Source organism: Sylvia atricapilla, chromosome 2, assembly GCF_009819655.1.
Source record: "Sylvia atricapilla isolate bSylAtr1 chromosome 2, bSylAtr1.pri, whole genome shotgun sequence".
Classification (NCBI taxonomy): Eukaryota; Metazoa; Chordata; class Aves; order Passeriformes; family Sylviidae; genus Sylvia; species Sylvia atricapilla.
Window position 1 is genome coordinate 51,381,989 of NC_089141.1, and position 26,280 is coordinate 51,408,268.

The 26,280-nt window shown below is 43.7% G+C and overlaps 1 protein-coding gene across 1 annotated transcript; it reads left to right on the forward strand.

The window, feature by feature from the left end:
• Positions 1-3,357: 3,357 nt before the first annotated feature.
• TMEM272 (transmembrane protein 272) lies at positions 3,358-21,685 on the forward strand. Its single transcript, XM_066313235.1, has 4 exons — positions 3,358-3,540; positions 10,666-10,725; positions 17,001-17,083; positions 20,218-21,685. The coding sequence occupies exons 1-4, from the start codon at positions 3,444-3,446 to the stop codon at positions 20,578-20,580; spliced, it is 603 nt and encodes a 200-aa protein (XP_066169332.1). The 5' UTR covers positions 3,358-3,443; the 3' UTR covers positions 20,581-21,685.
• Positions 21,686-26,280: the final 4,595 nt, after the last annotated feature.

Consider the following 26,280-nt stretch of genomic DNA (forward strand, 5'->3'; position numbering starts at 1 on the left):
CGTTCCTCTGCCCCGTCTCCCACACGCGCAGGTGAAGGGATTTGGCACCCGCAGCACGCTCAGGTAAGAGGGGTTTGCTGGGAAGAGGACAATGTGCTGGCATAAAAGCCAGTGTGGGGCTTTGTGGTTTGTTAGGGAGCCCATCTGGAAGAGGACTGTGCTCTGAATATTTCAGAAAAAATCAAAAGAAATCGTTCCCTGCAGCAGTCCTTAAGGAAGAGCCCTTGCTCCGGAGGGGTTTGCTGGCCCATGTATATGTCCTGCGTCCCAGCAGGGATCCCCTGGCAGTCAGAAGCCATCAAGTGGGAACTGGGATCTGAGGAAGCCCCACCAATTCTGCCTGCTGTGTCCACCAGCGCAGAGTGGGGCACCTGCATCTGGGAGAGAGAAGAGCTCAATCTGAAAAGTCTGAACACCACAGTACAAATGTGGACATGGCTCTCGTTTGGACTGACACATGGTGGGGCCAGCCTGAAGTTGTCTTTTGGCTTTGCTGTAGGTCAGGCATGCACCAGTCAGTCAGCGCCCACCTTGTTTTGACTCCTATTACCCAAATATTTAGGGTGAGAATAATGACCAGAAAAATTGTTTAAACCTAAAACTAGCTAAAATAACAAAGGGAACAGGCTGGAGGGTCTGTGCTGCAGACACTTATCGCTGCTGCCTATAAAGGACAAGGAGCTGAGTTACAAGAGGAGGCAGTGATGTGAGACACGGCATGTGTTCCAGGTGGGCAAGCCTGGCTGCCGACCAGCGAGGGCACTCCGTGAGGAGTATTGGACCACCTGGAAGAGGCACAGGGCTGCTGTGACTCTAGTGTGGCTCAGTTGCAACCTGCCACCCTGAAAAGCAGCCTGGATGGAGAGGCTCCAGCCTCCTGCAGGGGGTTCAGAGACTTGTCCCCAGCTGCTCACTGGCCCTTCTAACCCAAGGGCAAGTCCCGTTCCACTGGGGAAACAAACTCAGGGAAGGACTGATGGGAGGCTTTGGTCTTTAACTTTTTTTCCTGACTGGGTTTTATGTTTTTCGTATGACTTTCCCAACTCGCTATCAAACTGGGAGCAGGCACAGTGTATGCCACCAGTTTTCGTGCTGTGCTAATTTCAGTTTCCTAATAGTTTCAGCGACAATTTCCCTGTTTCAGCTGGGAAACAAAACAATTCTGCAGCTGCCTGGCTGCTGAATTGCACTTTAGCACCCTCATGCATTGGCAAAAAGAAAATAATTCATCCTCAACACCCGCAGCAGCTTCTGCAGAATCACCAAAGGTGTGGGGGGAAAGGGCAACAACTTTTTATCTGGCAAATACAGTGACTTCTCTGAGGGATTTGTCAGTCCTGGAAAAGTCCAAGCCAACGTCTGAGGGAGAGGTAGTTATGTGTGTTGTGTCCGTGTGTGAACACACTTTGTGCTCAGCCATCATGAAATTTCTTTATCTCACCTGTTAGACCTGCACACACAGAGCTCCGATTCACGGCCACTTCTGGGCTCCGTCACTAGGTGGTGACATGCTTCCAGATACCGAGTTCTCCTTCGTGTCTTTTTTTCTTTAAGTGTAAAAGAGCAGTAAATTAAGCCAAAGCATTCGTTTTACCCTCTGCTTAAGGAAATACAGCATTCCCAGCCACGACAAATTCTGCTTAAGATAATTTGACATTTAACTGATTTTTAATATGGCATCGGATTGATAAATACTGTTTCTGTAGAACGGCTGCTATAAAAGTAATTTTAGTCATAAACATTTACATGAAGATTAATATTCCTGATCTCTGTATAATTTAGAACACCTCTGTCAGCAGCCATTGCCAGACTCAAAATGAATGCCCGTTTGTGCACTTTCTAGAAACGAACCTGAACTGAAAGTCTTAAAGTTAATGTGTCATTTGGTTGGGAAAAGTACCCATTTCCCTTCCTCCTTTCTGTTTTCCCTGAGCATGCAACAGTGCTTATTTTTTTTTCCTTGAAATGTTCATCGGTAGTTGCAGCCCATAGGCACAGTATTTGCTCTGCTGAAGAAGGTTTGGTGGCTGGTATGAGACAGATGCACTCACCAGAGATCAGGCACTCACAAGAAATTCCCATTCCAGTCCATGGTTCAGTACTGATAGAGACGTCCTCTGGGATATTAAGAGAGCTGGGAAAGGAGAGCTAAATTCCATGAGACATCTGATGAGATCAGGCACGCTAGAAATTGGATGTCTGTGTTAGTGGCTGGCTGCTACCTGCAAGGGTTACTGACCTAGTGGGATGTCAGTGAATGCCTCAGTCCCTGACTCTTGCTTGGTCACTCACCCACAGGTAAAACCACACCTGCCTCTATTAACTGTCAGGAAACAGAATCTGCAATGCCATTGTGCAAGGAGCAAACCCCATCCCCTTCCCCACAGCAGCAGAGGGTCCTGTCTGGGCTTGGGGACAGCCTCCTCTGCTCAGCCATGGGTAGTAGGGCTTGGACAGACTATGGAAGGGAGTATGGGCATGGATCAGCTGCTTGAACAAGTCTGTCTTTATCACATGCCTGGGACCCTGTGGTCCCCAGTAGGCTCTGGGCCAAGCTGGACGCAGCACTGCACAAGAAAGCCCTAGGGTGGATTTCATGTCAACACAGAGCACAGTGAGGCTAAGCTTAACATACTGCTCTTTAACCATTAAAAAATCTAGACACTATTTTGAGGTACTTGCAGGAATGCAGCTTCCCTTATCCTGGCCTCCTCCACACACACCTTCCTCTGTCACACAGATGCTGGTTGTGCCAGATTTGGGGTCACCCTGGCCAGAAGGTGAGGCTTGGAGCATGTGTGTGTGTGTGTGAGCTTTCCACACGCCCATTGATGTGGGATGCTACTTAACTGTCTGGTGCTGTCTGAGGCCAGACCTTGGATGCCTGGCTGCTTGCTCATCCCTCACCCCACCTTGTAAAAATTCTTCTTTACAAGGAGCTACTTTCTAATCCAGCTATTTTTCAGTCAAAGGCACGTTGTTCTGAGCTCCCTGTGGTTCGCAGTTTTTATTCCATATTCTTCTTTAGAGTCCTCCTCAACCTTAAAATTTTTTTCACCCTCAGTCTTCCTTTTTTTCTTTAATTCTTGCTGAGGTTTGTGCAGCAAAGCCCACCTGTCTCCCTGGGTTTTCTCAAAACAGTTAAATACTTTTTGTTCTGCCCAAAACCCAATCGAAGTGAAGACAGAACCTTTCACAGTTTTCAGGAAGGTGGCATTAATGCTTCTCTCCCCAGCCTCTCAGTGACCCCAGAGCTCGAGCATCATCACCAGCAGGCCAGCCTGCAGCTGCTGGAAGGCATACCTGCCTCTGGGCATGCCACACTGCTGGCTGCATTTGTGTGCACTTGCAGTTTTTGGTGGGTAGTGAAAGCCTGCCAGCATGTGTGAGTACTCTGAATCAAGATACTTAGTAAGGTAAAGACACTTCTCACAGCCATACTAATGTCTTTGTCTCCACAGGCACCCCAAAGGCTCATCACCATGGCTGCTGGCCTGGAGAAAGCCTGCCACCGGTGCATTTCTAAAATTGCCAGCAATGGTAAGGCAGTTCTGGCAGCGATTGCCTCATGTGTTTTAGCAGCTCTGTTGCTAAGCCAGGTATATAAAGAAATCACAATGGTACCAAGTCCCACCTGAATCTTCCACTGAAGTTTCCTTTCCTAGACAATTTTGGGTGCTCATGGAATGTGCAATAGTAACTCTATCCTAACAGCAGCTGCCTATTGCAGCTTTTTGCAGTATTTGAAGTATAGGAACCAGCACAAAATTTCAAACAAATACAAACACCACCATGTACCTAAATATGGGCTGCAATAGACAGCCTAAGCAAAATAATGTGTTTGCCTCCTCTTTGAAGTGTTACCTTACACATTGTGCAGCAGAATTATCCACAGGGAAAATCACCTTGTGAAGAGCAGCACAGTCAGCCTGGGAACAAACTCTCTGAAGAGCAATTCCTGCCAAGAAAAACTGATGCCACCCTGGGCGATGGCATAGGGACCAAGTCTGGGGACAGAATATGGGCAGGAATATCTCCCCTTCCACCCCTTTCCAGTGAGATTTGGGACAGGTAATTCTTGCCTCTGCTTGCCTGTTCCCTGGCACAAGGGCCACTGCAGGTATCCCCCAGAAGCAGCCCCTTGCTGTGAGTGGGAAGCACCAGTTATCTGGACAGAGATTCTTTGCATGACAGCCTGGGCTTGCCCAGGCTTTAAAGCAACTGGTTCTTCCCACCCAGGGTGGAGGACACAGAGGGCTGTAATGAGATGACAGCTGGTTGAACAGGCTGGTTCTTGCTCTCCGAGGAGCAACGCAGCAGAAAGTTGACCTGGGCTGAGGCTGTGCAAGCTGCACCTGAGGTACAGGGAAAATACACTTCAGAGGTGGTGTCTTGTAAGATCAGGGAAGCAGTGTCTTCAGCAGGAGGTTAAAATGCATGGGTTTTAAAGCAGCTTACTCCTGCTGACTGCATCTTCTTTTCACTCTGAGTTGCCAGTGCCTTTTGCTTTCACTTCTAGGCAGTAGCAATTTCTAATTCCACTCAAATACAAGAAGCAGCAAACCCCTTGACCACTCATCTTAATTGATACTTTACCCACACTGATTGCTGCATTTGCCAGTCTAGGGTGTTACCTTGGGGTCTTCTATATTCCTGATCTTTGCTTTGCTTGAAAGGCTCTCAAAGTTCAGAATGAACTTTTATTAATGATTAAACCCCTCAACTCCTTGCTGCCTTACAACCTGGCAGAGAAAATCAGGCCAAAGGGACAGAAAGCTCAATCCAGGCCTCCCTGCAGAAACCTGGCACAGGTAGGGAAGGAGAGGATATTTTCTGGCCCATTTTTTTCATGCTCATCATGGCCCTAGGGAAGAGGAGGGCTGGGGAGTGATGGAAAACAAGGGGTACAGAGCATGTGGCACTCTCATTACACCCTGACAAGTGCCTGGGAGTGGAATCGGGACCCAACTGGTACCTGTGGAATCCCTCACATCCTGCAGAAAGGACATGCAGGGGGGATCTGTAACCACTGGTGAATCACAATTTTAAAAAGTCAAAAGTGGTATTTTCTCTGATTTTTGTTCCTAGCGTCTACAAGCAAATTGTTACCGTTCCCTGTTTTAAATTACCACTGGAACTTCAATGATGACAGAGAATTAATTAATCCTTCTGGGGTTTTTTTAGTGTTTGGGATTAGTTCTGATGTCACCTATGCTCTTCTATACCAGAAGCACTCTCTTGGTACCTGAAAAGTTACTCATGAGTAAGGAACTCAGAAATACCATCCCAGAAAAGTATCTTCAGGTTCTTATCATGCTTAAGTTCAACATAAGTTCAGCTTTAGCTATGGATCAGCTACTGCATCCAAAATATATTTGATATTTATTAAAATGCAAGCCCTCATGAAGTGCAGTAATGCTTAATTTCATTTTCCTAATCATCCTGTACATATTTTTCAAAGAGCTTTTCAGAAAAATCCCACATTTGTACCTTTGGTCTCCTGGTATTTAAATAACTCCCAAGAACCAGCCCACCTGCACCTGTGGAACATCTTTTCATTCTTGGTGTAGCAATTTAAGTTCAGTCTTTAATTTACTGACCAAAATAAAAAAGAGTAATCCACTACCCTGGGTCTACTGCAAAGCTAAAGGAATGGCTCTATATGTAATGCCTAAATATTGTTTTAAAATTTCTTCTGGAAATTATTCACAAGGGTCCAAATCCAGAACTTAGACCATGGCATAAGTGTAGTTCAGTATCCAGAGGCATAATATAAAATTCAGGCCAGACTCTCTGCAATATTGCTCAATCCCCAAAGCACCTACACCTAGGACATAAATTTTAGGTGATGCAATGCTGATATCTGTGTACCAAAGTTCTATTTCGCAGTAATTCAACCTTGCCTAAGCAAAGAGTAATGGAACACAGCAAACAGCTGGTGGCCCTGAGCTGGGATTTGGTCAGTTTTCTCACACTTCCCCTGCCTCAAATGGTGGCTTTGCACTGAAACTAGGGGTCTCCATGAGAATGGCTGTTCCTTACCCTGAATCCTGCAGCTTCTGAGCATCCAGTTTGGTCAAGGTATTAAATCACACCGGAGATGGGATTCCTACCATTCATCCCCAGAGACTAGTCCATCAATATATCTCCTTGCTATGGCATTTAGCCTCATGAACAGAGCAGTCTTTGGTTTTACTCAAGGGTATCTCATGTCTCTACTCTTTGGATCACTCATAGATCTGGTTTTGACTGCTCAACCCTTGCCGTTATTTTCTCATTTGGTGGTGGCTGGCCAAGCTGAACAGATTAAATTCCTTTCCTTCATGTTACTTCATTCAAATCCTTTCTGCTTATCCCATCTGAGATAGTGAGATTTTCCTGTGACTTGAAAGCACAGAAGGACAGTCAGTATCCACAGCTATCAAAATCATGGGCAGATTCATCCCTGGCCTGTAAAACATACAACCTTACTGAGGCTGCTGACTCAGAAAGATCCATTGAGACTTTTTCTGTCACCACGACACCCTCACAGGCTTCATTCTTCCTTTTTTCCACGGGTACTCCTATAAATACTGCAGGGGATGCCTGCAGATACCATGAAGGAATAAAACATGGATGAAAATACCTGCTCCCCATCTGCACTCCAGCCTGTTACACCACCCATGCTGCAGTGCAGCACACTGTGACACTGCTTGCTAAGCTACTGCACTACCATCTGCATCTGCCTCAGGGCATCAGCAGGCATGGGGCTCTGCCAACTGAATTTGACCCAAATTTTTTACACCCAGACTGCTGGGAGTCAGGCCCCTTCAGAGCAGTATTCCCAAAGAGTGTCCAAAGGGCATATGTGAATTTTCACAGAGTTTTGCTCCTCAGCTTGTTCGTGCAGATAAATTCTGGGGTAACTGCAGAATTTGTTTGGAAGCTGGTAGCATCTCATTAAAAAAAATTTTAAACTTCTTTTTTTTTATCCAGAACCTGACAGGCTACAGAACAAACAGCATTTGGGAGTGATGGTAATGTAGCCACACTTCATTTATTGCTGTATTTATTATCAGAGAGCTTGTCATTCTACTGAACAATTTCCACTACAGCTGCATTAGCATACTTCTGAGAAGAGTAGGTAGATTGAGATTTGTATTCATAAATAACTTCTGAAAATCCTGTGAAGACTCTTACCCGAAAAGAAAGAAATTTTTCTCTCTCTTCAAAGCAAATAGGGACAGCTTGTGCTGATCCGAAACTTCCAAATGCTCGGAAAACTCATGGCAGCAAAATAAAGTCTGAGGAGCCCACGGGTGAATTTGTGTCACCTCCAATACTGCCTCCAGATCCCAAGCAAATGCCAGAGGGCAACAGACTGTGTGTCCTGAAGCACAACAAGGGAGTGGCAGAGGACTGGAGGAGAGCTGCAGTGCAGGGGCATGGCTGTGGAAGGTACAAGGGCTCAGGCAACAGACAGAAGAGAGACCATGACACACTGCCAAAATGTCAACAGTGATCTCAAGTGCATTTACTTCAGTGGGGAAATCCTGATGAGAGGAACTCAGCCAAACAGCAGATTTATACCAGCTGACTGTACTGCTGGGCAGGAGACACAAGACCTGCACCCACTGATCTAATTTTTGTGACCACAGGTTTCAAGGAATGTGCGAGATTTTCAGCCACCTGTTCCCTTCTTCCTCTGTTGTGATCCCAGACGCGAGCTCTTCCCTTCGTCCATCTCCCGGCACATTAGGATCCCACAGCAGGATTTCTCCAGTACCCCAGCAGGCGCTGCCCTGCTGGTGCTCAGCAGTGAGCTCTGCCCGATGCCCCGGCACCAGCTTCACGGAACAGATCCGAGACATCCTTGGAAACACTTCCCTAGTTGGGTTGTGTTTTTAGAGACTACCAGCCCTTTTTTGCTACCTGTCTCAGGAATGGGGCCAGGGGCTTCTCTGACCAGCCTGTGAAGCGACCTAAAAACACCACAAGCCCCGCATGTGGACCCGCCTGCACAGCAGCGTCCTCTCTGCTGAGCTGTGCTACCCTGCGGCAAGGGCCATTTTCTGGAGCAATTTGCCTTCGGACCAGAGCGGGGCAGCATAGCCCAGACAAACCCAGGCGGAGAATGCTGTATCCCAGCTGAGCAGCATTTCTGTGAAACCCCCACACGTTCAGGGAAAAGCAGCCTTCAGTGCTGCTAGCGACGCTGAGAGTGGCTGCAGAGCCCCGCCAGTTGTGTGGGCAATTGTTGAAGAGTCTCACTTTGTTAAACAAGGATCTGGAAGCCTTCCCAGACTATGCATCTGCCCCTCCAATTCGAGACCTAAGAGGCTGTAGCTGAATGGGGAGATAATGAGTAAATACATTCCCAGCGACTGCTTTGGGAGCGGAACTAATGAACCATTATCTTTTTCTCTTGAGCTCTGAGTGGTCCCTGCCTCCCATCTCTCCCCTCCAAAATCGGGCTGTTGGGTAGATGTCAGGCACAAGCAGACACGGACACCTGTGTGCCAGATGTGCAGCCTCACTCGCACATGAGCCCCCTGAGCCTTTTTTAGAACTTACTGCAGCGTCCCTCCCCGGGGTCACACTGCAGAATAGGCGCTGCACAATTACCAAATGACGCGATGCCTCCTCCTCCTCCTCCCGGGCTCCTGAGCACCTCCCGTGCCTCAAGGGCAGGGGCAGGAGGCACCACGAAACCACAGGCAGAGGGCTGAGGTCGCTGCGAGGGCTGCGCTGTAGTGGCAGGGCTTGTGGCATCACCAGGCAGCCGCTGCAATGCCTGCAGACCTGAGCTGCACCCCTTTGGGCACCAGATGAATGAATTCTCCAGCTTGTGGGCACTGTTTGGAAGCCCAACTCATTTACAATACCATTGCTTCTTAATATGAAAGAATAGTCTAGATAACTTAACAGCAAGAGGAGCAAGCACAAAATGCGACATGTGGTGAAAAGGGAGGCTCTAGGCTGAGTTGTTCTAATGAGAGGCTGTCAGTGGTTGAAAGAGCTTAGTCAAGTGCAGGACAATATTCCAGCAGAGGAAGAATTTCTGTACTGTGCAGCACTCAAGAGACAGGAGTCTGAGCAAAAATGAGAGAGAGAGAGGGAGAGAGAGGGAGACTGGCCGGCAGGGAAAGGAGGAGGGGGCACCACAAAGGAAGAGAAGTGCTTTCTTCAGCTCAAAATGCCCTCAGTGTCTCCCAGTTCATAGAGATAACAAACATGCTGCTTCTGAGAAAGATGTCTCTCAAGCGCTGAAGTGTAAGATCCTGGTTCTCTGTAGAGAAAAATATGAGCAGTATGTGGGGGATGGGGTGTTCCCATGAAAAGTGTCGGTGAGTCAGAAAGCCTAGTGGATCTGCTCTGAATTTTGATGGCTATGTCCTCTCTGTTTCTCCTTCTGTACAACAGAGGCAGTCATGCTGCCCTTTTTCTCTAAGGCAGTCTGAGGCTGATATTTGGGCAGTGCTACAAAATTTCCCAGAGCGGCACTGTCCGCAGGGTGCTGGCAGTGTCCCTGCTCCTGCACGGCCACGGGGACACCATGCGCCTTGCAGAGGTTGCAGTTCCCAGTTCCGAGGGAAAGGGCTGGTTCCAAGCCAATTCCAAATACTTGCTCCAAGATTTTTTTTTTTTTTTCGCAAGCCTCCAAGGAGACATCCTACTCCTTTTTTTCATCCGTGCTCTTCTCAGCCCCTCTGCAAGCTATGCCCACCTGCACTTTGGCACCCTTAGGCACCCACTCGCAGCCTGAGCTGTTTCTGGAAGGGCGCTGCAGGGACACTTACCACAGAATGTCCTCATTATTTCTTACTCTCATTTGGCAGGGCAGTGTTTCACTTTAATGTTGCCAAGTATTCGTGATTAGGCACAGAGGTGACAGCTCTTGTGAGACAGGCTGCTCACACTGTTCTTGACGCTAGTGTCCCTCACCTTCTGTGAAGGTAAGCATTCATCCTCTGCAGCATACAGCTGTGCAGGGAAAATATCAGGGCTCGGATACACCAGCAACTCTCTCGGGAGTGAGTAAGCATCTCAGGTCCACTCAACTGCAGGGACAGTCTGTGCACCCCTAAGAGCATCCTTCCACACAGCTTCAGCTGTCCTATTCCAGTGACAAATCCCATTCCTTGCTGCACGGCTGCTGCCTTTGCGCTCATGAGCTAAGCTGGGTCAGGGAGTTAGACCAGCCAGAAACCACTCACTTCTGTGATAAAGACAGTTTATTTAGCTATCAGTGAAAACTAAGTGAAATGGCATTACAGCTGCTATTTGCTTAGCAAACAGACACGGCTCATCAGCTGCCACGGATTAGCTGATGCAAAATTACTTGTTACTGCAAAGTCGCCTGGCAGTGCCTCTGAAAAGGATGCAGGATAAGGCAGCAGTGGATGACTCCTTGCCCTTGCAATAAGACAAGCTGCAAGTAGTAGCTGCAAAAGCAGTTTGTATCTCTTAGTGCAGCCTGGAAGTGATAAAACATGTGATAGTCCCATCATGGCAAATGCTGCACCACAGAGGTGTGTTGCACCACATTCCCACCCCATCAGGTGCACTGCATTTCTTCCTACACAACTGCGTGGTTACAGAGCATCTGTAAAGAACTGGATGGAAATGCTGGTCTCTAAACTTGAACTAGCCCAAATAACACTGTCTTTCTTTTCTCATTCACAGCATGCTTTATATTTGGGCTCCTTGCTTTCCTTGCCTTACCACTGTCCATGACTTTTATAGGTAAGTTGACTACTACAGTAAATGGAAAATAGAAACTTCCTGGCACTGTGTGGCAGGTTAACATATCTGGTGGAAGAAAGGAGCTGGAAAATTCAGAGTTTCCAACTGTTAAACCTCTGTCTTGGCACTTCAGCTTCAGACAGAATCTCAGCCCACATTCCATATCAGGGAGGAAGGAGTACTTGAATTCTAACCCTGTTTATCTTAAAAACCCCTCCAGTGTGTTTTACCTCAAAACCCAGCTTTGTCTGTGGGAGGAAGCTCCAAATCTGACACACGAGAAGATTTCATTACTCAGGATCCCTCTGTATTAACTACACTGCAAAAAATGGTAGAAGCATAGTCCTGGAACGGAAAAAAGAGATGCTGTAGACTGCTATTTCTCTACCATTTTTAAAGTCAGACCTGGTTTTTGGCTGATTTGTCTCTGTATAACCCCTTGAAGGCTGGATTTGTGAGTAGCATTTCAAGATCAAATATTTAAGAAAGGAAAATCCTTTGAGCTGCAGAATTTTATAAATTTTTAAACTGCATAAGGCCCCTCTTTTCTTAAGCATCACCTTTGCCTTACCATTAACACAGACCTTTATTTTTTCTTTAACACTTTATTGCTCCCTTTGGACCTTTCACATCCTCCATATGGGTTGTGAGAACCCCACTTGAGAAACAACAGTAGAGACACCAATCCACCTCTGCTTTCAGACAGGCTTGCATGCTCACGGCATCCCTGACAGATGTCTGACTTGCCCTTGCTCAAGGAAATTCCATGGCTTCCTAAGGAGGCTATTTCAACATTTTATTGCTCTCAAAGACAAAATATTTTTCCCCATATCCAATCTAAATCTTCCCTATGGCAAATAAAACAGATTACAGCCTGTTCTGCCCACTGTGGTCACAAAAACATATTGGTCACTGTCCTACTTAAGAAATCCTTTGAACTGTTTGAAGGCTGCTATTATAACCCTGCTCCATCTTCTCTTTTGTTTCCCAGAGGTCTAAAAAACCTAATTCTTTCATGCTGATCTCACAGGTCACTGTTTCTGTAGCTTTTTTTTTTTTTTTTCCCTTCTGGCCAATGTAAGTATTTTTCCTTATAAAAAAAAATGTAACATATGCCTCCAGCTGAGACCTGAGAAATGGGCAGTGCAGAGTAATTAGCTCCTCTGTATAACATGCAGGATTTCTGTAAACACACCTCAAAATGAAACATGTCTCTCTGCACCAACCCATTTCCTCCAATTTAATTTATGGCACGCTGTAAGCCCAGATGGTTTTTGGCAGTGCTGGTCCCTACCAGACATATCTCATTTTTTATTTACACTGATGTTTCCTCCCCTATACACAGTGTTTAGCTCTATCAGGTTTCATCTTGTGGATTCTGAATGCCTTTTTCTGGTGTACCCAGATCGCTTTGAATTCAAAGTCCTCAAGAGCCCTTGTCTTTGAGGAGCTCTTCACCTTGTGCCTGGTTATTCATGAAAGCTGGTCCAAAGGAACTCCACATGCAGATGCTGAGGGCAAGCTGCATCCCACCTAGACTCAGACTGTGTGCCAGGCTGGGCGCCGCGTGTTGTCCTTGCAGGCTGTTAAGGGAAATGGACGTTCCTGACAGTGAATTTTCCACATCCTCTCTTAAGTGTCTGCCTGGAGATGAGGTGACTTTTAAGGCAGTGGGAACACCTGGCCCATTGGCATGGATAGTTATCCAAACCCACATAATAAGTGTTCAGCTAAAAGGTTGTGCTATTCCCTTAATCTGGGGTTTTCAAAGTACCACTGATGATGGGACTATGGTGGGATTCTGATTAGGATGTCCTAATCAGGAATTAGGCAGTTCTGATGAGGGATTAGGGACCAATTAGGAAGCAGGGAAATGGACTGAACTGTTACATCTCAATACTTCTGCTCTTATACTCATCCACGACTTAAGATGGCTACTTATCCCTTAAGAAGATTCTAGCTTTAGCTTTTCCCCAGGCTGAATATGCCTGAACTGTGAAATAGGGATGGAAAGATATAATACAAAATGTGGCACGGCTTCCATGCACATTGACATTCTGCCTTCTGGAAATGAATCCAGGTCTGGAATCTGACCACTTATAGATATAATTTCCCAGGAATATTTCACAGTATCTTTAAGATCAGTGAGAAGTGGAAAGTCTATGGCAAAATATTAGCCTGGAGCTCTGGATATCTCCTGCATCAGATACAGAACCCTTTTTTCCCCACAATTTACTGACATTAAGAGATAATGTCACTGTAATACACTGTTGTCAGGGGATATTGGTTTCCTGCAGCTCCATATCAGCAAAGGCATTTTTAGGAAAATGAAATGTCAAGGAAAATACAGATATTTATTTTTCAAGCAAAACCCTATGATTTTCTGATAATATTCTGTTACCATGATCTCAGAAAAAAAAAACTTGCTGATGTGCCTCCAGTCCTTTTGGCTCTTACTTCCTACAGAGGAAAATGGTGAGAAAAAATACTTGTTAAAACTCAGAGGTGAATAACAGGCAGCCCTGGTAATAATAACATGCTAACATTATACAATCTTAAAATTCGATAATGTTATAAATCACAGTATAATTCAAGATACATGAAAAGGACTCAGCATATTTTCCAAGCTACACACTTGTGACATCGTTTAAGCCATAGATTGTTTAGCAGCTTTTTCACTCTTACTGGCAGAGAAGATCTCTCTTTTCACTAAAAACTCCAAAGTTATAGAGATTTATTTTTAATTTTTTTTTTAGTTCCTAGGACAGTAAAGGATTACTCTCAATAACCCATTCTTGTATGTTATCCAGAGAACCTTTATATACAGAATTCCCCAAGGGTAGCTAAATCACATTTGAAAGCTGATGACGTGGTTTTTTTAAATAAGCAGTCTAAATTGTCTCCTGTTCAAATTTAACCCAGTACTACTCCTATCACTTGTAACACCAAATAATTCCTCAAATCTCAAATGTTCCCAAGAATTGTCTGCAGCCTATTTTCATACTCCATGCCTTTACATGGGAAGAGTCTTGTGCTTCAGCAGTTGTTGTTTAACACAGCCTTTCCTTGCCTTTCAGTCCTTCAGTCAGTCAGTCTTCTGCTTTGCTGATATGCTTTCTAATAAAATGGTGCCCAAAGAAATTACTTCGATATAAATTCTGCAGCACCTAGATACAAGCATAAGGCCCACAGTCAGGGCTTGACTGAGGTCTGTGCTAAGTGGTGACAGCTGCAGCCATCCACGAGGAGCACCTGAAAACGGCCTGGCATGTTGTGGTCTCTGCCCTCCCATTAGGAAAAAAGTCATGGAGTGGGCACCAAACAGCAGATCAGCCTTTCTATACAGCATCCTTCCTTTCCTATGGGTATACTTCAGCCATTTTCAGCTGAGAAGAATAAGGCAGCTAAAAAGATGCCAATGCAATATTGATTTTCATTTGTCCAGACCCCTCATCTCATGGATAATCATGAGTCACGTGGACACTTGGTAGCAATCCTTTGTGGGCTATGCCAGAGCACTGCCCCAAATGGTCCCTTAGAGAAGCTCATGTCCTGTTTGCTCACAAGCGCTCCTTCCACTTGCTAGACCCTGTGTCCAGGATGACACTGCAGTGTTGTTCTGTGGTAGAAAAGAGGTAAAATGTGCAAGTACCTCTGCTTTCCCTAGCCTCCCATCACTTTTTTTTTTTTCCACTATGGATGCTGTTCAGGCTTTGTCTGATCTTGCAAAGGTCTTTGGTTCGTTAATTTGTACTCCTGTGTTGGTCTGTGCTGTGGTCAGGCTCAATTGCTTTTCACTCTGAACTACAGATTGCTCCAGCTTGCAGGGAGCACTGCAGTAGAAGCAGACCTTTGATCTCTCATAGTCCATATATCCCATCTCCAGCAGTCAAAGGAGAACATATCTGTTGCTTATGGGAAAGAAGAGCTAGCACTGATGCTTTCCTAGTAGTTTTGGTGTTCCCAGATAGACCAAACACATGCTGTGTGAGAACTGATTGGCACATTCACTGATTTCACTGTAACAAATACCAGTGCCCATCTGTAGGTCCCTATTTCCTATTCACACCTTGGTGTGTATTTTTAAAGTTACTACTGTATCACCTGCTTTGACCTACTCTTTTGCTGTCATATCTGTCTGCAGTATTCTCCCAAAACCTACAGAGTGCCGCTGTCTGTCACTCAAATCCTTCCCATGACTAACTGATGCCATGTTATATATATGAAAAGATTCCGTAATGGATTTGTCTGGGAAAGAGAACAGTAGCTGCATGAGAGAAAAAAAAAGAAAGGCATTTTTTCTTGATTTTTTTCTCTCAAATTGAAATCTCAGTTAACATATTGGAAATAGAAATTGCCTGGGTTCCTCAACTGAAATATATTCCCAGTGATCCCTAGCCAGCTGCTTTTGTGGCAGGCTATTAGATGGCCAAGAATTCTGGAAACCTTGGCAGCAGCTTCCTCATGAACATGGTATAATTTGTGACAATTTCCTTGCTGCCCACTCCTGTAAATCTGGGAGTAGGAGCAGGTCTCAGGTTACATAGTTGCAAAATGGACAAAAAAATTACAGCTTTGTAATAAGAATGAAAGGGGAGAGAGTCCAAATCCATCTAAGCACAGCCTTTTTCATTTATACAAAGGTTGGGAGTAAATACTTAGTACAGAAGGGTCCACTGGCCTCCACAGCCTTTACACACAGGGATCACAGAACTGCAGACCGTGAAACACTCCCCTGTGTCCTGTGACTGAAGTCAGACCTGTAGCAAGCAACCACAATCCAGAACACTTGTATTATGCCATGCAAAGAATGCAGGAGAGGTTCAGGACATCAGCAATGTTCTGGACCAGCAACAGCAGTGGATTTGGTGGGCAAACCGACAAGGTAAAGAGGATTACAGCCATAGAAAAGAAAAACCAACACAAAATGCCAAAAAATACACCAAAACAACAAAAAACGCCACCAAACCAAAACCTACTGGTACTTCTTTCCTAGTTCCTCCTAGTCAGTGTAGTTCTGAAAATAGAGGCAAGACGTCCCACCTGAGAGATGTTTAGCACTAAGGCCAGCACATTCCTTTTGGTACCTGCAACTAGGTACCTTAATTATTCAGAGAAAAGTCAGAATATCTCCTTGAAAACTATTGATATAGCAAGAAGAAAATGGAAAATCCTTTCTACCCTGTGTAACTGATGACTCAAAGCCCTGAAACTTGGGGTCAATACCAATAAAATTACAGTGTAATGAACTGCTTAAAATTTCCGAAGATGCCATTGGGTAAGAGACTTGGGCGGGAGATTCAGCCCAGCTAACTTATAGATATTTACAGCTGGCTGTCTGGATTCCTTGTATAGCCATGGAGAGACAGAAGCGCTTTCGGGGACCAATTCACCTGACCCATTTCAAATGCCTATCTTAGGATAAATGAATTGAATTTTACAAGTGCCCATTTCTCCCTATTGACTACAGATCATAGAAAACTAGTTCACATTTGGATGCCTGCATTGCAGACATCTATATTTGGACAGATGAGTTTCATTGCCACAGACCTGTATCACAAGCTTCAGTCTTTATTGCCAACAGCATCCTCACACAGCCATACACTCTCTTCCCAAAAACTTACCCAGCTTTCCCTTTCTTGCAGTAGATATGAGGGTTGTCAGGGTCCCCAGCTCCATAACAACTAATTCTTTTATCCTCCAGCAACCCAAACAGCTTGGAAACTTGAGTTTCTACAGCTCCCGATCAGCTGCCTGGAAAGCAAAAACGGTTCCAGGTGCTCCCATGGGTATTGGCTCCCAAGCTTCCAGGCATCTGACTCAGGAACATTCCACACTCATAGGAACTAATAAGCAGGAAAATCCTGGGGAAGCTTATCAGAATTCCTTCTTTTCATAGTTTTGATTTTCAGTGGATTTTCTACCACTGATGAAAATTTCCTGTCCAGCTTAGTCAATGGTTCATTTAACAAAGAGCTGTGGCTGAAGCTAATGACCTCTATATATGGCTCCAATTAGTAATGCCAGAAAATAATAATGTTGAGTTTGCCTTTGCTCTCTCTCTTCCTTCTTCTGCCTTTTGCCTATTCATGGCACTCACTCCTGTAGTGGGAGGTGCAAAGCCTTTTTAATTCAGTCCCCATTTCAACAGACACAGGATACAAGTCTTGGGTGTAAGCACTGCACTTCACTTACAGCATCTATAGTTTTCACTGTATAGCTTGTTGCAATATCTGGTCACTTGAGATAACAAACACTCTTTTTTTGTTGTTCAGGAATGAAGTTTTTGGAAGACTGCCCAATTCAGCCACTGATTCCCTTATATCTGTTGGTGGGTGGTGTGATTGGCAGCTTAAAGGTAATGTGCCTTCTGTGTGTGAAAAATATTTTATGTGACTCGACTTTGACTTGCTAGTTAAGACATAATGAGAGCTGCAGACAGCCACATGTACCCAGTACTGGAGAGCTACCAGGATTGGACTGTGCTTGTTCCAGCACCAAAAGCACCTGTCAGTCAAGTGAGCTACTAATGAGCTCAGCATTGTCCCACACATTGTGGTGTGACTTTCTCCTGCATCACAGCATCTGTGCTAGAATCTCTACTGAGGGAAATGACTACTTAACAGGATGCCTGTGGTAAATTGAGTCCTTTTTCCACACGCAATCCTCCAAGCATGTCAAATCTTTCTCCATTACTTTCATATAGACAGGACAAGAAGTTAAGTTACTCTCCTCGCTTGGGGAATACTACAAAACCATTTATGTTTGTACATAGTCCTTCACAAGTTCAATTTACTCCCACTCTGACCTGGCCAGAAGTATATGACTGCAGCAGAATCACTTCCTTCCAGAGTAAATATATCCCTGCAACACAGCAGGGCTTATTAATCTAGATGCAGCATTTTCTAACCACAACTACCTGTCTTCTAGTGGACTGTGCTCACTTATATCTTTGCTGAGCCACCGTCTGGCAGTTTGACAGGCAGAGACACCCTCATACCTGTGATAAACCCTGGTCACTATAAAGCTATAACTCTGCATTGACTCTAAAGGGATCACCCTGTTCTGACAGACCCTTTGCAGACAGAGTTAACTGGCTGCTGGGGGAGCACAAAGAGCCTTTCCACAACATTTCTAGCCTGTTTTCTTAGCCAGGACTGAAAGAAAGGGGAAAGAATACTCCTCTGCAGGTCTCTGCATTCACTGCACTCTTTCACAGTGGTGACCCAACCAAACCACATTACATCACTGGGATATGAATCATGCCCTCCAAGGACTATTGGTCAGTAAATAAGAAAATGGGGGAAAAAAAGTGCTTAATCTTGTTACAAGGAATTTGCTATGTTGTGACTTCCACTGGCAATGTTTAGTCATTTGATCACACCAGTGGACTTATCTGTATAAAAAAAGGTTAAGTTAATAATAGTTTAGAAAAGATTAGAGCAGCACTGAAAGGAAATTTTGAAGCTAGTGGATTGAAGCTTTCATAAAAAATGTTGACTGGTTCTTAGCTATTTCTGGTTTAAAGTGAGTTTTTCTCACTATAAATAAGGTGGCAAATAGATTAGTTAATATTCATGCTGATGTCAAATAATGGTTTGAATTTTACTTCAGTTGACAGCAGGACTGCTTATTTTGCAGTTTGGCAATGCATTTGATCAGAACTTGATTAGCTTCACTCACGTGTCATCTCAGTGCCTGGTCTGCAGCCAAATTCAAGTCTCTTGCCTGTCTTAGCTCTGCCCTCTGTTCTGTTCACTGGACTGTACTGACTTCACCAAGCAGTGCACTCACTTAAGCTCTGAAAGTTAAAAGAAAAGAAGGTCAGAGAATGGGTGCAGGATGAAGTCTGAACGGATGCTGTCCTGGGATGGACATCATCTAATGGCAGAGCTCTGCAGTCTGTAGGCTCCTCATCTATTTCTTTACCACCTCCAGTCTTTTAAAAAGCCATGGTAACTGTTCACTGAGGTAACTGAATTATTCTAGAGCACCCAGAGAGGCCTGTTGAATTCATGCCATGCTGCTCCATAAATGTATATTCAGCAGCTAGTAACAATGTGAGCGACTGCCAGCAATTTCTTCAACCACGCTTGGCAAGGCAATATCCATAAGAATTAAATGCACTTTCCGTGAACTACTTAGATGCAGTTGAGATTCATAAATCTACCTGGGAGGTTTCTCTGACTGCCTCAAACCCAATACTCATCTGCCCTTTAATCCCATTCTCACTGCTGAGCTTCATAGAAGCTGATTGCTGAGCTGAAAGCTAAATGGACTGCAGCAGGCTTCAGGTCCAGCCACAGGCATCCTCATGCAGAAACCTCAGAGCCACTGGCCGGGCAGGTTTACCCCTCCTGTGTCTCACAAATCTGTGTAAAATAAATGTTCCTATGAGAAGATGATGGTTTGAGGAAGCCTGTCACTTTGAGTGTTCAGCTGGATGTGAGACATTAGTGGAAACACCATTCTTTTTGCTGTGTTGGTGCTGGGACTTTAAACTGTGTTTCTCAAAAACTGGTACCAACACCTGGGCTGAAAAAACAGGGTTTTTTGTGAAGAAATATTTAATAATTTGTTTATAATCAAACAGTTTTACAGGGAAGAGTAAGAATAGGAGAAAACTCTGGATTCTCTTGCTAAGCTTTTCCTATTGAAAATGGGGCACATGGAATAAAACCAAAATATATACCCCAAAAGGTTTTCCTTGGCCAGTGTTCTGGCAAAGAAGAGTGTAAAATGAGGGGTGCTCTTCTCTTTCATTTCAAGCAGATAAATGAGCACAGATTATAACTCTGTGTAAGAGAACATGACCAAGACCCTCAGAGAATCTATCTATGTTCTTGGCATTGCCAAGACTAAACGAGAAATCCAGGCATCACTGAGTCCTGCTGCATTTCCTTGTATACGAGACCTTTCTAACCACCTGACATCATGGTTATCCACATATTTCTCTGTTAGTTTCGACTGAAGGCAGGAGTGGGGCAATCTCAGAAAATGGCACTTAATTGAAGAAAATTTGACAACAGTACATTGCAAGCATCTAAAGCAATTTCTTCGAGGTTTAAGTCATAGTCTATATACTTCATAATTTGATATAAGCTGATTCGACTTTATAACCATGGAAAAATAGAGTTAGAAGAGAAAAATCTACCAACTACAAGGCAGGAACTACACTACTTAAGTAATTTAGCAGTTACTCTAATCTGTTCTTAAAAGTCTCCAGCGTGGGAGCTGTTGCCATCTCCCTACACAATCTGTTCTTATGGCTTTCCATCAACAATTCTTTTCCAATGTATGACCCCCACTGCTGAGTAACCTCCAAGGAAAAAATGCATAATTGTCCTGCAGTACCTGCCTCACTTGTGGCTCCTTAACTTTCTCTTACACTATTTTCCCACACCCAATTTTATTTGACCCAAAGACTGGCAGTGGTGTTCAGACTCTCTGCAGCCACTTCACTTACTCCCTTTTCTCCCCCAATGCCTCCAGGTGACTCTCCTGCTGTATGACTCAACCAGGATGAGGCAGCTGCTTTCCAAGTCTGTTGTGATTGATGATGATGATGACGACGAGTATCCCTGGAGGCAGAATGCTCACAAGTACTACATCCATCTAACCCTCAGCCTTTTCCTCTTTCTCTGGTTCATTCTTGGGAACTACTGGGTTTTTTCTGTGTATCTGCCAAATTTCATCCCGCCTTTTCATCAGCCTCAGGATTACTGTGACAAAACCCTGTACATTTTTGCTGTTGGTGTTCTCATTATTAGCCATACTGTTCTGTTTCTCCTTATCTTTTGTAGCTGCTGCATATACTGTTTTTCCAGGCAAAGATTCTCTTCTGAGGAAGACTAAAGCCTACATAAATAAATCTCCAGATGTTTGGAAAAGCGTGTACAACAGAGCACAGGCAATAATTCACCCTTGTGTACATCTTTGTTGTACAATATGTATGTGTGATAGCAGTCAACTTCAAGAGGAAATTATAAAATACAGTGCCATCTGGAAATAGCTATGCTGGAACACAGCATAGTCTATGCAAAATGCTGCTGCAGGTGCCAGGGTGTACTCCTGCTAACTTCTACATCCCTTTTTTAACTCTGGATGTTTTATCAGGAGTGAGCTCTTGCGGATGGCAAACTCCTCTAAAACCAGGTGCCCCTTATGTTGTTGTATATAGCACAGTAGATCTTTGCCTATAAAAGTAGCCATGAAGTTGTCCTCTTCACTGGGATCTGAACATCTCCCCACAGTCTTGCTGAGGTTTGTTGCCCCTGCATTATAGATGAGGGAGCTGAGACAAAGGGTTGTATTCAGGCCACTGATAGTAACTGAGATGCTCAGGAGAGAGCTATTTAGGCCACTGTCAGACTGGCCTGTAAGTAGCTGTGATGGCAATAGCAGGATGTATAAAAGGCAGCCTGAACATGGCCCTCAGGTCTCTTCTGAACTTGGACTAGGGAGCATCTATATCAAACTTTGTGGCTAAACCAGACAGTATGAATACATCCATATATATCCAATACATCCAAACTGAGCCAAGGCTGCTTTGCAAGTCTTTGTCAGAACAAGGAACTGAGCTATTGAGTGTCAGATCAGTGCTTCAACCCAGGCTCAGCATTCCCCCATGAGGGGATATACTTTTTCTACAGCAGTAATTCATCAGTGCCACAATAACACAAAGATGACTGTCAAACCATTGTGATCAAGTTCAGAGAAAAACTGATGGTGTTACCTTGGCATTTTGAATATAAACCACAACAACAAGACACGGACGGGGATGTGATAATTTCGGGCAGATGTGTTCACTGCAGCAGCTCTCTGGTTGTGGTGTGAGTGTACATTTGATTTGTTAACCTTGGTGCTGTACATATGGAAATCTGTACTTAATTGACAGATGTAATGCAAACAGCTTTTTAGTCAGCAGCAGCATTAAAAGCACCAGCATGCACAGAGACAATTTTTTTGTGACATGTAATGGAACAACCCTAGAAGTGGTCCTGGTAGATTGGTTTTTTTATCTGTTGACAAAAACAGTGTGAAAGTGCTCTTTCTGCTTTTGCTCTTATGCACTTATGTTACTGTGGTCAAAATGGAGGGGCTGCCCTCAAGATGAGGCCCAAGGCACAGGAAAAAGATGTGTGTTTTGTGTATTTTGTCTGTTAAAACTCACACAGGTAAAATCTGTGCTTTAGAGAAAGCCAAAAGGGTTATAAAATGTCTGTGAAAGGGTGAGATGTGTAAAAGAGCTCAACAATATGCCACAGCTGAACAGAATCTGCTCAACCATCCTTCCTGGGACTGAGGCTGAAAGCAGTGAAAGCAGTGTAACATCTGGGGGAACCACCTCTCTTCAAACACAAACATTTATCTCACCAGCTACTCTATAGATAAGTAAGCATTTGGTTTACAAAGATTTTAAATCAGGCCCCAGATTTAAGAATGGTTAATTTCCAGAGAACTAATCTTAGAAAGAAGGTAGAATAAAGATTACACAATCTGACACGAGGGCAGTGGCAGTATACCATTCCCTTGCTCTGCAGCATCCGTTCAGGAGAGGTCACAGCCAAGCTGCCCCATTCAGAAATCTGTGGAATAATATTACCAATACTGCTGGCTGCCTTAGGCCATGCACAGTTTTATGCAGGGAAATGTGACCAATGAGAATCTTTCCTTTTATTTGTGGGCCTGAGATTAGATCTGGGAAAAATCACTGGGTCTCTTTCCCAAAGAGCTGCTCCACCACGTGCTCTCCACGGCTCCTCACTTCTCTGAAACAAAACTGCTGCCAGCGGTGAAATGCTAGAATTCCTCTTTCCTACTACAAACACTACAATGGCTCACCACTTGGACTTCTGGATTTCAGGGTTCAGTTTTGAACTGATCTACAGGATTTTACCTTCAGTGGAGAGCATCTTTTATTTGTTAAGAAACCAAATGTTTAAGAAATTGCCTATCAGAATGCATAACTCCACCCATCACTCAAATGTAACGAAGCAGCTGTTTATCATTACATGGGAACTTTACCCGGAAGCTTGGAAGAGACATAAAACTCAGTTGAGAATTATACTTAGTTGATAATGCTGAGAAATTTAACAAAATTTAATAAATTTAGTAAATATTTAATAAAAGAAATTTAACAAGAAATTAGCTTCACCAACAGGGCTCCACTACAAACTTCCCTGTGCTTGCAAAATTTAGAATCATTCTTAATCACCAGGAATTGAGGGCTAATACTCCTGATTTAAGTCCGAATTGATTCCAGTGACCTCACAGCAAGTGATGATGCCCTCCTATGGGAGCAAATAAGAGGAGATTTTAGTTCAGCCCAGAAGAGAAGAGATGTGAGGTGACATTGCCTTGTGTTGCTGTGCGCTTTTGTGAGCATGGTTACAGCAGCTCAGCAGATGTGCAAGGATTTGCAAAACCTCAGCCACGCAACAGTAAACCTGAGGCCTATGCCTCATTCACAGGAGGCTAAGACTGACTGATTGTCTACAGTCTGACACAGAGGATTAATTCTTCAGATATGAGAACCCAGTGCATCCACTGACATCTTGGGAAAGTGCTGCCAAGTCACTGTGTTGGTGTTCAGTACCTGGTTGGTACAAACACAAAATTAGAGAGGTGGAATTAATGAGGCAAAAGACATGTGTAAAGTATTTTGAAGTTATACAAAGTAAACAAAGCACTTTGCTACAATCAAGAGAGAAAAATTCTGCATTGATAGTATTTACCTTTACTTGTATACATCAATATGCTATAGCACATACAAGTGAGAACATCAACACCTCCAAAACTGTTGGAGCCATCAATTCTGTGCCCAAAGGGACCTAAGCATGCCTTCTGCACTTTCAGCAGACTGGCATCCTGCAGGACTGGAGCAGGGACACCTGGTCTGTGTGATTAGACACATCTGAGTTACAGTGACTCTTCTGACCCACCAGCAGCTGCACTGTTTCTCTCAAGTTGCCCCAGTGGCTAAATGAAGCACTCAAACCTAAATGAAAGTAGTTTACCTGAAAATACTTTATCTCACTTCGGGCAAGCTATGAACATGTGCATGGGCCACAGCACCTTAACTTGAAAGCAGCATCATTTTGAACTGCCACAAACGAATTGTGTCCCAGACAAATGCTCAATCCTTGCAGAAGTAGGCGTGGCTCCATAGCAAACAGCTTGTGGGGAAATTAGGTCATTACAGCCCAAAGGTCACAGGGCTGAAAATACAGTCTACACCTTAAAATGTTTAACTTGAATTTTGCCACTACACTAAAATTACAAATTGAAAATGTTCATTTTCTTCCCACAGTAATACAAATGTCTATGGAAAAACTGAACAAAATACATCCTTAAGCTAATAATTATGCACTCAATGTTGACTACAATGTAGGAAACCAGCTCTGTTTCAGTTAAATCATCTCCCCTCCTGAGAAGGAAAGATGTATTTTCAGTATTTAAAGGAAAAAAAAAAAAAACCAACCCAAAAACCCCACATTGTTTCAATGGATTAGATAGCCTGCTCACTGCTACTACAGAAAGTGAGTACTACGGAAATCTAACAATATGAAGACCCAAAGCCAATTCTGTATGCACACACTGACTCTATACACATACATAAAAGTGCACTGTCAGGAGCCATGAAATAAGTTACACTTATTACAGTTTATTGCCCACAGTATATTTGTCCTCCCACTACTCCACCTTCTTTAGCAATAGGCATAAGATTTCAAAGCTCTAGAGAGTAGCTTTCCACAGCTATTTTAGAAGCAGCAGACAGACAAGCAATCCTTCACCCCAAATGCTGAACACAGACAGCTCCTACCTGCTGGCCCAAAGAAGAGAGAAAAGAAGAGCATCAGACATATCACAGACCTCATCTTCTCAGGACTGGAAACCGGAACATTGTGCTGTCAGAGAACATGATTTCTCTCACAGAGCACTTGCTCTGAGCTTTATGAGGTCCCAAGACATCAGACTTTAAAACTACAAGCAAATTGTGCAGAAAAAAATAACCTAGAATAGCTTCTGCTTCTTTATGCCAAGAGCTGTTTCAAATGTCCCAGATCCTGAAATAGGAACAGTTGGTGTAAAAGATCCTAAACGCTTTGACTTTACAAGTAAAGGGCTACAAAGATTTAACTGATGATAACTCATATATATTGTACAACATTTTAAACTAGACCAGTTTCTGTAAGTTATCTTGAATCTTTTCTCAGATAATTAATCTCCAAATTCCAGTTGATAGGGACTTTATATCACAGTGAGGAGCCTTGTACGTTCTACATATAACACAGAAAGGATTGTTACATCAGGACTGCAATTTTAAACTGTTGCTTGTTTGCATAGGTTTCTTCAGCTTTCTCTTCACTGCTGGAGTAGATGCAAGTCCCACAGGTATTTGCCATAGGAGGAAACAGAAAACGTTTTTAGAAAGCACAGTACTTGAGGGAAAATAAAAAGGCTGGCAAGTGCCATATGATATTGCATAGTACAAGGAAATTGCTGAAAAGAACAATGTCATATTGCAAGGTTTCTGAACAAATTGTACAAAATTCTGAGAAATCATGTGTATGTGTTTGTAACACTGAATTTCTACCAAATGTCCCATTTGAATAAAAATGAGTGTAAGTGCATAAGCCTATGTGACTGCAGTCAAAAATTAAGCTACTTTACATTTACCAGTCATGATAATTTTAATCAAGCCTGCTGCAATTTCACTGAGATGAATAGTTATATCAGAGATTGATTTCGCCCACAGATTTGAATCTCAGCCATACTGACTCTTCTGTATGATTAGTAACACTCAAGCAAAGGAAGAATCCATGATTCCTTTCCCCATGCTGCAGTAAGCAGCTCAAATATAAGAGATGCAAACTGTGGGCCTGCAAATCAACACAGTAGAAAGCCTTCTTTTTACCAGGTCCTCTTGATGGCCAGGTGAGTTAGGTACCTGCATGAGGAAGGGAGCCTACAAAAAAGATGGAGACAGACTTTTTATAAGAGTATGTAGTGACAAGACAACGAGGAATGGCTTCAAACTGAAAGAGAGGCTTGGGTTAGATAATAGGGAAAAAATTCCTTAGTGTAAGAGTAGTGTTTAAGGACAAGTTGCATGGCACAACCTGGTCTAGTGAAATGTGTCCCTGCCCACACCACGAGGGTTTGAGATCTTTAATGTCCCTTTCAGTGACATTGTATGGATTTGATTCTCACTCCTTCTGAAAAAAATTTAGCCTTTCAGTGTAATATGAAATGACTACACAGGATGCAAACAGTGGAGAAAAATAATCCACTATTCACTCTTATTCACAAGCTGCAACAGACAACACTTTTTATTATTACGGTTTACTTTTATATTGCTATTCTACTTCTGCATGGAATTCACAATAGTAGTTCATAACAAATACTATTTATTTTCAGAATGTATCGAAAAGAAGAATTGCTTCAGTATTTTTGTGAACTTTTGGGTTTTTTAAAACTTGTCCAACTTGTCCAAGTGAAATAAGACTTTAAGTAAACAGGTCTGGTGCTTATTTGCAGGGGAAGGTTTGG